This window comes from Lonchura striata, chromosome 31 (genome assembly GCF_050655825.1).
Source record: "Lonchura striata isolate lonStrDom1 chromosome 31, ASM5065582v1, whole genome shotgun sequence".
In the NCBI taxonomy this organism is placed as follows: domain Eukaryota; kingdom Metazoa; phylum Chordata; class Aves; order Passeriformes; family Estrildidae; genus Lonchura; species Lonchura striata.
In genome coordinates, this window is record NC_140733.1 from 5024440 (window position 1) to 5035710 (window position 11271).

The window sequence follows — 11271 nt, forward strand, 5'->3', positions numbered from 1 at the left end:
GGCACTGGGGCCATTGCTGGGGACTCTGGAAACAGTGAAGCGCTGCTGGAGGCACTGAGGGCGTTACTGGGAGCACTGGGAGCATTACTGGGAGCACTGGTGTGTCCCTTGGCAGCTCCAGCGCCATCTCGGTGGTGAAGATCCTGCGGGTCCTGCGTGTCCTGCGGCCTCTGCGAGCCATCAACCGGGCCAAGGGCCTCAAGGTGGGCAACTGGGAGTGCTGGGAGCACTGGGATGGACTGGGAGCACTGGGACTGGCATCCTCCCAGCAGTAGCCATGGCAGGCTGGAGTCTGGGACTCTGTACTGGTGGGACTGGGAGCACTGGGGGGCCCCAGCATGCCATGCTGCTGGTGGCACAGGGTCCCCGTTGTCCCAGTGACACCTCTGTCTCTGTCTTGGTGACACCGCTGTCCCTGCCCCGGTGACACCTCTGTCCCTGTCCCGGTGACACCGCTGTCCCTGTCCTGGTGACACCGCTGTCTCTGTCTTGGTGACACCGCTGTCCCTGTCCCGGTGACACCGCTGTCCCTGTCACCCTGTCCCGGTGACACCGCTGTCCCTGTCCTGGTGACACCGCTGTCCCTGCCCCGGTGACACTGCTGTCCCTGTCCCCAGCACGTGGTGCAGTGCGTGTTCGTGGCCATCCGCACCATCGGGAACATCATGATTGTCACCACGCTGCTGCAGTTCATGTTCGCCTGCATCGGGGTGCAGCTCTTCAAGGTGACCCCGCGGGTCCCCACCCACCCCGAGGGGTCCCCACCTCCCTTTGAGGGGTCCCCACCCCCTGAGGGGTCTGAGGGACCCCCTGACCCCCCGATCCCCCCAGGGCAAGTTCTACAGCTGCACTGACGAGGCCAAGCACACGCCGGGAGAGTGCAAGTGAGCGTCACCCCCAAAAACGACCCCACACCCCAAACTCAGCCCTGTGCCGCAAATCCTGACCCTCACCCACCCCACCGGTGTCCCCAGGGTGTCCCACCTCCTGCTGGTGACAGTGTCCCGTTGGGACATTGCTGTCCCCGTGTCCCCATGGGCACCGGTGTTGCTCTTCCTGGGTGTCTCTTGGTGTCCCTGTGTCCCCATCCCAGGGGGACATTCCTGGTGTACAAGGACGGGGTGGCAGTGTCCATTGGGGTGTCACCCTCGCTGTCCCTGTGTCCCATCCCAGGGGGACATTCCTGGTGTACAAGGACGGGGTGGCAGTGTCCAGGGGTGTGTCACACTTGCTGTCCCTGTGTCCCCATCCCAGGGGGACATTCCTGGTGTACAAGGACGGGGACATGTCCCATCCCTCAGGGGTGGCAGTGTCCATTGGGGTGTCACCCTCGCTGTCCCTGTGTCCCATCCCAGGGGGACATTCCTGGTGTACAAGGATGGGGTGGCAGTGTCCAGGGGTGTGTCACCCTCGCTGTCCCTGTGTCCCATCCCAGGGGGACATTCCTGGTGTACAAGGACGGGGACGTGTCCCACCCATCGGTCCGGGAGCGCCTCTGGCTCAACAGCGACTTCAACTTCGACAATGTCCTGGCGGGGATGATGGCTCTGTTCACCGTGTCCACCTTCGAGGGGTGGCCCGCGTGAGTCCCCGGGGGTGGGCACGGGGACACTGCCACCCCTCCGGCGGGGACACCCCCCCAGCACCGTGTCCCCACCCCAGGCTGCTGTACAAGGCCATCGACGCCAACGCCGAGAACCAGGGGCCCATCTACAACTACCGCGTGGAGATCTCCATCTTCTTCATCGTCTACATCATCGTCATCGCCTTCTTCATGATGAACATCTTCGTGGGCTTCGTCATCATCACCTTCCGCGCGCAGGGCGAGAGCGAGTACCGCAACTGCGAGCTCGACAAGAACCAGGTGTGGGGACGCGCTGGCCGTGGCCCTGAGGTGTCCCCATGGCCCTGAGCTGTCCCCTTGGCTCTGGGCTGTTCCCATGGCCCTGAGGTGTCCCCATGGCCCTGAGCTGTCCCCATGGCCCCGAGGTGTCCCTTTGGCTCTGGGCTGTCCCCATGGCCCTGAGGTGTCCCCTTGGCTCTGGGCTGTCCCCATGTCCTCGTGCCATCCCCGTGTTCCCACAGCAGCTGTGCGCATGGGGGAGTGGGGTGGCGGTGTCCCCATGGTGTCCCCGTGCCATCAGGGTGTCCCTGCAGCCGGTGTTTGGAGAGGAAGCAGGGTGGCCATGTCCCTGCAGTGTCCCTGTGCTGTCCCTGTGTCCCCACAGCGGCAGTGTGTGGGGTGGCAGTGGGGTGGCTGTGTCCCCACACTGTCCCCACACTGTCCCCACCTGTCCCCACCTGTCCCCACCTGTCCCCACCTGTCCCCACGCTGTCCCCTGTCCCTGCAGCGGCAGTGTGTGGGGTGGCAGTGGGGTGGCCGTGTCTCCACACTGTCCCCACACTGTCCCCACCTGTCTCCACGCTGTCCCCACACTGTCCCCACGCTGTCCCCACGCTGTCCCCACCTGTCTCCACGCTGTCCCCACACTGTCCCCACGCTGTCCCCACGCTGTCCCCATGCTGTCCCCACGCTGTCCCCACACTGTCCCCACCTGTCCCCACCTGTCCCCTGTCCCCGCAGCGGCAGTGCGTGGAGTACGCGCTGAAGGCGCAGCCGCTGCGCCGTTACATCCCCAAGAACCGCACCCAGTACCGCGTGTGGGCCATGGTCAACTCCACCGCCTTCGAGTACATCATGTTCGTCCTCATCCTGCTCAACACCATCGCCCTGGCCGTGCAGGTGGGGAGCACACCTGGGGGGGACAGAGGGTCACAGAGGGGACAGTGCCAGACCCCGTGTCCCCCCCCAGCACTACGAGCAGTCCAAGCCCTTCAACTACGTGATGGACCTGCTCAACATGGTGTTCACGGGGCTCTTCACCGTGGAGATGGTGCTCAAGATCATCGCCTTCAAACCCCGGGTACGCCGGTCACGGGCGGGGGGTCACACAAGGGAGGGGCTGTCACAGCAGGGGTGACACAAGGGGGGTGTCACAGGACGGGGGGTCCTCACCACCTCCCCCCCATCCCAGCATTACTTCTGCGATGCCTGGAACACCTTCGATGCCCTCATCGTGGTGGGCAGCGTGGTGGACATCGCCGTCACCGAGGTCAACGTGAGTCGCCCTCCTTGTCCCCTGGCTCAAGGGAGGTTGGAGTTTTGGGGCAGTTGTGGGTGTCTGGGTTTCCCTCTGTCCATGTCCTCATGTCCATCTGTCTGTTTCCGTCATTTCCATCTCCATCATTTCCATCATCTCCATCATCTCCATCATCTCCATCATCTCCATCTCCATCATCTCCATCATCTCCATCATTTCCATCTCCACCATCTCCACCATCTCCATCTCCATCATCTCCATCTCCATCATCTCCATCTCCATCATCTCCATCATCTCCATCTCTATCATTTCCATCTCCATCATCTCCATAATTTCCATCTCCACCATCTCCATCATCTCCATCCATCTCCGTCATCCCACCTGCCTGTCCCAGAACGGGGGACACGTTGGTGAGGTACGGGGAGGTGTCCCCAGCTGGGGGATTTCTGGGGGGGCCGCACAGGGGTTTTGGGGTGCTCCTGACCCCCGCTCCCCACAGAGCTCGGAGGACAGCTCCCGCATCTCCATCACCTTCTTCCGCCTCTTCCGCGTGATGCGGTTGGTGAAGCTGCTCTCCAAGGGCGAGGGCATCCGCACCCTGCTCTGGACCTTCGTCAAGTCCTTCCAGGTGGGATGGTGGGGACGTGGTGGGGGACACAGGAGAAAGAGGACATGGAGGGGGCACCCCTCAGCACCCCCTTCTCCGTCCCCAGGCCCTGCCCTATGTCGCTCTGCTCATCGCCATGATCTTCTTCATCTACGCCGTCATCGGGATGCAGGTGAGGGGCCCCGGGGGCAGGTGAGGGATGTGGGGGGTGGTCTCCTGGAAGCCCCCCGGACACCCAGGCCCCCTCTGTCCCCCCCAGACCTTCGGGAAGGTGGCACTGCAGGACGGCACCCAGATCAACCGCAACAACAACTTCCAGACCTTCCCGCAGGCCGTGCTGCTGCTCTTCAGGTGGGGACGGGGCCCAGAGGGTTCTGGGGGGGCTCTGAGGGGCTCTGGGTAGGCTCTGGGGGGTTCTGGGTGGGCTCTGAGGGGTTCCGGGGGGGCTCTGAGGGGTTCTGGGGGAGCTCTGAGGGGTTCTGGGGGGGCTCTGAGGGGTTCTGGAGGGGCTCTGAGGGGTTCTGGGGGGCTCGGAGAGGTTCTAGGGGGGCTCTGAGGGGTTCCGGGAGGTTCTGGGGGGGGGCTCTGGGGGGTTCTGGAGGGGCTCTGAGGGGCTCTGGGGGGTTCTGGAGGGGCTCTGGGCTTCTCATGGAACTTCGGAGCTTCCTCTCAGTGAATCATGAAGGGGGATACAGATCTGCCCCAAGGGTGCAGGTGTGTCCTGTGGGGTGCAGGTGTGCCCCAGGAGTACACGTGTGCCCCAGGGGTGCAGGTGTGTCAGAGGGGTACCTGAGTCCTGTGGGAGGGTGCAGGTGTGTCCTGTGGGGCACAGGCGTGTCCTGTGGGCTGCAGGTGTGCCACAGGGGAGGCGTGGCAGGAGATCATGCTGGCCAGCCTGCCGGGCAAGCGCTGCGACCCCGAGTCGGATGCGGGCCCGGGGGAAGAGTTCACCTGCGGCAGCAACTTCGCCATCGCCTACTTCATCAGCTTCTTCATGCTCTGCGCCTTCCTGGTGAGACACGGCACCTGCCCCTCACCCCACACCACTGCCCCACGCCCCTCAGGACCCCTGTGGGCATCCTGAGCCCCACCTTGACCCTCCCCACCCCAGATCATCAACCTGTTCGTGGCTGTGATCATGGACAACTTTGATTACCTGACACGCGACTGGTCCATCCTGGGCCCGCACCACCTGGACGAGTTCAAGCGCGTGTGGTCCGAGTATGACCCCGCGGCCAAGTGTGTGACTGTCCCCTTGTCCCCAGCCCGGGGGGGGTGACAGGTGGCCAGGCCACCCGTGACCTCCTGTGTCCCCTCCCCAGGGGCCGCATCAAGCACCTGGACGTGGTGACGCTGCTGCGCCGGATCCAGCCCCCGCTGGGCTTTGGGAAGCTCTGCCCACACCGCGTGGCCTGCAAGGTCTGCGGGGGTCCTTGGGGGGGATTTTGGGGTGCTCCTGGGGGGAGCCCCCCCAGATTCACCCCCTCGTGCCCCCTGCCCAGCGCCTGGTGGCCATGAACATGCCCCTCAACTCAGACGGGACCGTCACCTTCAACGCGACGCTCTTCGCCCTGGTGCGCACCTCCCTCAAGATCAAGACGGAAGGTGGGGAGCTGGGAGGGTCTGGAGGGGGCAGGGGACAGCGGGGGGTGACAGTCATGGCTGTGCGTCCCCTCCTCCCTGCAGGGAACCTGGATGTGGCCAACAAGGAGCTCCGGGCTGTGGTGAAGAAGATCTGGAAGAGGACGAAGCCGAAGCTGCTGGACGAGGTCATCCCCCCGCCCGAGGGTGTGTGAGGGCCGTGTCCCCTCCCCTGTCCCCTCGGACCCCCCGGCTGTCCCCTGACCCTCCGTGTCCCCCAGAGGAGGAGGTCACCGTCGGGAAGTTCTACGCCACCTTCCTGATCCAGGACTATTTCCGCAAGTTCCGGCGGCGGAAGGAGCGGGGGATGCTGGGCGCCAGCGCGGGCCCCAGCAACGAGTGTGCGCTGCAGGTGAGACCCCCCCGCCCTGGGGTGGGGCTGGGGGTCCCAGGTGTCACCAGGTGACCCCCCCCGACCCTCCTGTGTGCCCCCAGGCTGGGCTGCAGACGCTGCAGGCGCTGGGCCCTGAGATGCGCCGGGCACTGAGTGACCTGGAGGGGGACGAGGGCGGGGACGCGCCTTCGGAGGAGCCGCTCACCTACGCTGTGAGCCACGCCCACCGGCCTCACCTTTCCCTTGGCCACGCCCACCGGGCACACCTTTCCCCTGGCCACGCCCACCGGCCTCACCTGTCCCACCCTGGCCACACCCACCCACCACACCTTTCCCCTGGCCACGCCCACCGGCCTCACCTGTCCCACCCTGGCCACGCCCACTGGGCACACCTTTCCCTTGGCCACGCCCACTGGGCACACCTGTCCCACCCTGGCCACGCCCACCGGCCTCACCTGTCCCACCCTGGCCACGCCCACTGGGCACACCTTTCCCTTGGCCACGCCCACCGGCCACACCTTTCCCCTGGCCACGCCCACCGGCCTCACCTGTCCCACCCTGGCCACGCCCACCCACCACACCTTTCCCTTGGCCACGCCCACCGGCCACACCTTTCCCTTGGCCACGCCCACCGGGCACACCTTTCCCTTGGCCACGCCCACCGGGCACACCTGTCCCACCCTGGCCACGCCCACTGGGCACACCTGTCCCACCCTGGCCACGCCCACCGGGCACACCTGTCCCACCCTGGCCACGCCCACCCACCACACCTTTCCCTTGGCCACGCCCACCGGGCACACCTTTCCCTTGGCCACGCCCACCGGGCACACCTTTCCTTTGGCCACGCCCACCGGGCACACCTGTCCCACCCTGGCCACACCCACCGGCCACACCTTCCCCTTGGCCACGCCCACCGGCCACACCTGTCCAAAATCCACACCAAATTACCTGTCCCTTGGCCACGCCGACCGGCCACACCTGCCCAAAATCCACACCAAATGGCCACACACACCTGTCCTGTGGCCACACCCACCAGCCTCACCTGTCCAAAATCCACACCAAATGCCCACACCTGTGCCATGGCCACACCCACCAGCCTCACCTGTCCAAAATCCACACCAAATGGCCACACATACCTGTCCTGTGGCCACACCCACCAGCCTCACCTGTCCAAAATCCACACCAAATGCCCACACCTGTGCCACGGCCATGCCCACCAGCCTCACCTGTCCAAAATCCACACCGAATGCCCACACCTGTGCCACGGCTGTGCCCACCAGCCTCACCTGTCCAAAATCCACACCGAATGCCCACACCTGTGCCACGGCTGTGCCCACTGACCCGCCTCTCTCCACAGGCCCCCGAGACTCTCTACGGCTCCGCTCCCGGCTCCCCGCTGCTCTCGGAGCCGCCCCCCGTCCCCAGCCCCGCTCCCACCGAAGGGGAGGACCCCGCGCCCCCCTCCCACGGCAGGTACGGGGGGCTGGGGACACCCCTCCGCGGGGCGGGGGTCCCGGGGAGGACGGGGGGTGCCCACGGCCCTGTGTGCAGGAGGCGCTCCGACGGGGGGGACCAGGACGAGGAAGCGCCCGCCGAGGATGCGGAGGAGCCGGGAGGGGACCTGGGGGACGCCAGCCACGACGAGGACCTGGAGATCCCGGCACCGCCCCGGCGCCGCTGGGTCGGGGACAGGTACCGCGACCCCCGAGCCTCTGGGGGAGACCCCCATCTGGAGAGGTGCTGGGGAGGGGGGGACGCTGTCCCAGTGCCAGGCTGCCGGGACCCCCGGCCTGTAAGTGGGGAGGGGGCACTGGAGGGACCTGTCACCCCCTGACCCGCCTTGTTTCCCCCCTCAGGACACCGGGACCCCCGCGCTGGGCGGCGGAGCTGCCCCGGGGGGGGTCGCTGCCGCTGCCCCCCCGGCACTTCGCGCTCGGCGGCGGCGCTCGCGAGGGGCAGCAACTGAAACGGCGCCGGCTGCTGCCCCCCACCCCCGCGGGTACGGCGGGGCCGGGGGGCAAAGGAGGGCCCGGGACCTCCACTGACACCCGCCGTGCTCGGGCCTCTGCCATAGCCCGGGACGGTTCCCCGGTAGCCCCGGGAGATGACGCTCCGTGGTGCCCCGATGGGGAGGGTGGTGTCCCGCCGTGGCCCGGGAAGGATCCCTGACAGGAGCTGACCCCTCCCCGTGCCCCCAGGTGCCCCAGAAGGTTCCTAAAGCTGGTGCCCACTCTGCCTGGTGCCCTGCACTAGCCCAGAGGGCTCCTGCCCGCTGCCCCTGAGGGTCCCTGGCTGAGGGGATAACTCTGCCCAGGGACCTTGCCCGGTGCCCCCCAGTATCCCGGAGAGTCCCTGGCTGAGGGGGTGACTCTGCCCGGTGCCCTGAGGGTCCGTGGCCGGGGAAAGTGACCCTGCCTCGTGCCCCCCGGTAGTCCAGAGGGTCCCTGGGCAGGGTGGATGACCCTGCCCGGTTTTCCAGAGGGTCCGTGGCCGGGGGCTGACCCTGCCTGGTAGTCCAGGGGGTCCCTGGGCAGGGTGGATGACCCTGCCCGGTTTTCCAGAGGGTCCGTGGCCGGGGGCTGACCCTGCCTGGTAGTCCAGAGGGTCCCTGGGCAGGGTGGATGACCCTGCCCGGTTTTCCAGAGGGTCCGTGGCCAGGGGCTGACCCTGCCTGGTAGTCCAGGGGGTCCCTGGGCAGGGTGGACGACCCTGCCCGGTTTCCCGGAGGGTCCGTGGCCGGGGGCTGACCCTGCCCGCTGCCCCCAGGCCGGAAGCCCTCTTTCACCATCCAGTGCCTGCGACGCCAGGGTAGCTGCGAAGACGAGCCCATCCCGGGCACGTACAACCCCTCGGGCCCGCCCGGCCCCGCCCGCCCGCAGGTACTGCTGGAGATGGGGCAGACAGACGAGGTGTGTGGGGGGGACACTGTGCCAGTGTCACCCCCGCACTGACCCCCTCTCGCCCCCAGGGCTACGGCAGCTCCGAGACGTGGCGCCTGGGAGGCTCCTCGCAGGCCTGGGCAGCGCCGGCCCGCGGGCACGTTCTGTACGCGCCGCTCATCCTGGTGGAGGGGGCTCCGGCGGCGGGGGGCAGCTTGCCCCCGCTCAACCGCTGGTTCCCCCCGGCGCCGCTGCGCCTGCGGCCCTGCGGGCCCCACGACGCCCTGGCCCGAGGCTCGGCCGACAGCCTGGTGGAGGCCGTGAGTGGGGGGACACGGGGGGGGGACATACATGGGGTGACCTTACGTGGCCGACAGCCTGGTGGAGGCCGTGAGTGGGGGACACGGGGGGGGACATACATGGGGTGACCTTACGTGGCCGACAGCCTGGTGGAGGCCGTGAGTGGGGGACACGGGGGGGGGACATACATGGGGTGACCTTACGTGGCCGACAGCCTGGTGGAGGCCGTGAGTGGGGGACACGGGGGGGGGACATACATGGGGTGACCTTACGTGGCCGACAGCCTGGTGGAGGCCGTGAGTGGGGGACACGGGGGGGGACATACATGGGGTGACCTTACGTGGCCGACAGCCTGGTGGAGGCCGTGAGTGGGGAGACATGGGGTGACCTTACGTGGCCGACAGCCTGGTGGAAGTAGGGGGGACACTGGGGACACCCCAAGGCTCGACCAGCATCCTGGTGGAGGCAGTGAGTGGGGGGACATACATGGGGCGACTTTACGCAGCCGACAGCCTGGTGGAAATAGTGAGGGGGGACACTGGGGATACCCCAAGGCTTGGCCAGCAGCCTGGTGGAGGCCGTGAGTGGGGGGACACGGGGGGCACATACATGGGGTGACCTAATGCGGCCGACAGCCTGGTGGAAATAGTGAGGGGGGACATGGGGGGGACATACATGGGGTGACCTTACGCAGCTGACAGCCTGGTGGAAATAGGGGGGACACTGGGGACACCCCAAGGCTTGGCCAGCAGCCTGGTGGAGACCGTGAGTGGGGGGACACAGGGGGGACATACATGGGGTGACCTTACGCAGCCGACAGCCTGGTGGAAATAGTGAGGGGGGACATACATGGGGTGACCATACGCAGCTGACAGCCTGGTGGAAATAGGGGGGACACTGGGGACACCCCAAGGCTCGGCCAGCAGCCTGAGTAAAGAGAGGGACACCGGGGGACACAGGCACGCCTCCGGTGCCAGCGCCTCCCCCTTGCCCCCCCCACAACCCAGGTGCTGATCTCGGAGGGGCTGGGGCTGTTCGCCCGCGACCCCAAGTTCGTGGCGGTGGCCAAGCGCGAGATCGCGGACGCGTGCGACATGACGATGGACGAGATGGAGAGCGCGGCCGCCGACCTGCTGACCCGGCGCCGCGCCCCGCCCGCGCCCGCCGTCTACAGCGACGAGGAACCGCTGCGGCCGCCGGCGGAGGAGGAGCTGGCGGACGAGATGGGCTGGGCCGGCGGGGTCTAGAACCGGCACAGCGGGGCTGGAACCGGGTACCGCGGGGTGAACGGGGCTGGAATCCGGTACCGCGGGGTGAACGGGGATGGAACCGGGTACCGCGGGGTGAACGGGGCGGATCTGGAACCGGGTACCGCAGGGTGAACGGTGCAGATCTGGAACCGGGTACCGATGAGAGACTTTGTGAGGGCAAAGTTACCTCAGGAAAAAAAAAAGGGATTTTTATAAAAATTGTTTTGATTTTTTTTTTCTTCACATAAGGAGGGTTTTCCTCTATATAAGGTAAATTGCCTCAGGGATGGGTTTTTCCTGAAAAAGATGGGTTTTTCCCTTCAGGATTTGCCTCAAGGCTCTAAAACCCGGCGCTGGACTTTGTGAGGGTAAAGTTACCTCAGGAAAACAAAAGGGATTTTTATCAAAAAGGTTTTGATTTTTTTCTTCATATAAGGAGGGTTTTCCTCTGAAAAAGGTAAATTGCCTCAGGGATTTTTTTTTCCTGAAAAAAGATGGGTTTTTCCCCTCAGGATAAAGGGGTGTTTTCCTCAAGGCTCTAAAACACAGCGCCGGACTTTGTGAGGGCAAAGTTACCTCAGGAAAAAAAAAGGGATTTTTATAAAAATTGCTTTTTTTTCTTTGCATACAGGTTTTCCTCTGGAAAAGGGGTATTTACCTCAGAGATGGGTTTTTTTTCTGAATAAGGTGGGGTTTTCCCCTCAGGATAAAGGGGTGTTTCCCTCAAGGCTCTAAAACCCAGCGCCGGACTTTGTGAGGGCAAAGTTACCTCAGGAAAAAAAGGGATTTTTATCAAAAAGGTTTTGATTTTTTTCTTCATATAAGGAGGGTTTTCTTCTGAAAAAGGTAAATTGCCTCAGGGATGGGTTTTTTCCTGAAAAAAGATGGGTTTTTCCCCTCTGGATAAAGGGGTGTTTCCCTCAAGGCTCTAAAACCCGGCGCCGGACTTTGTGAGGGCAAAGTTACCTCAGGGAAAAAAAAAAAGGATTTTTATTAAAAAGATTTTGATTTTTTTTCTTCACATAAGGGGGGTTTTCCTCTGAAAAAGGTAAATTGCCTCAGGGATTTTTTTTTTTTCTGGAAAAGGTGGGGTTTTCCCTTAGGATAAGGGGTATTTGCCTCAAAAAAACAAAAAAAAGGAAGTTTTTACTCAAAACCA

At 64.6% G+C, this 11271-nt stretch overlaps 2 protein-coding genes across 2 annotated transcripts in view; both read left to right on the top strand.

Moving 5' to 3' along the window:
* CACNA1F (calcium voltage-gated channel subunit alpha1 F) overlaps window positions 1-8115 on the top strand; it is a 29314-nt gene extending 21199 nt beyond the window's left edge. The window contains 20 exon segments of the mRNA XM_085563759.1: window positions 116-203; window positions 618-725; window positions 832-884; window positions 1436-1582; window positions 1663-1864; window positions 2585-2743; window positions 2814-3119; window positions 3496-3516; window positions 3601-3729; window positions 3815-3880; window positions 3968-4059; window positions 4561-4720; window positions 4820-4947; window positions 5031-5127; window positions 5211-5313; window positions 5395-5496; window positions 5571-5701; window positions 5785-5895; window positions 7041-7156; window positions 7235-8115. Of these exon segments, the coding sequence (XP_085419885.1) occupies window positions 116-203; window positions 618-725; window positions 832-884; window positions 1436-1582; window positions 1663-1864; window positions 2585-2743; window positions 2814-3119; window positions 3496-3516; window positions 3601-3729; window positions 3815-3880; window positions 3968-4059; window positions 4561-4720; window positions 4820-4947; window positions 5031-5127; window positions 5211-5313; window positions 5395-5496; window positions 5571-5701; window positions 5785-5895; window positions 7041-7156; window positions 7235-7517 (2602 nt within the window). The 3' untranslated portion in view covers window positions 7518-8115.
* A 189-nt stretch (window positions 8116-8304) lies between these two features.
* On the top strand, window positions 8305-10803 carry LOC146764779 (voltage-dependent L-type calcium channel subunit alpha-1F-like). Its single transcript, XM_085563635.1, has 4 exons — window positions 8305-8329; window positions 8450-8491; window positions 8563-8882; window positions 9870-10803. The coding sequence occupies exons 1-4, from the start codon at window positions 8305-8307 to the stop codon at window positions 10107-10109; spliced, it is 627 nt and encodes a 208-aa protein (XP_085419761.1). The 3' UTR covers window positions 10110-10803.
* The last annotated feature ends 468 nt before the right edge of the window (window positions 10804-11271 follow it).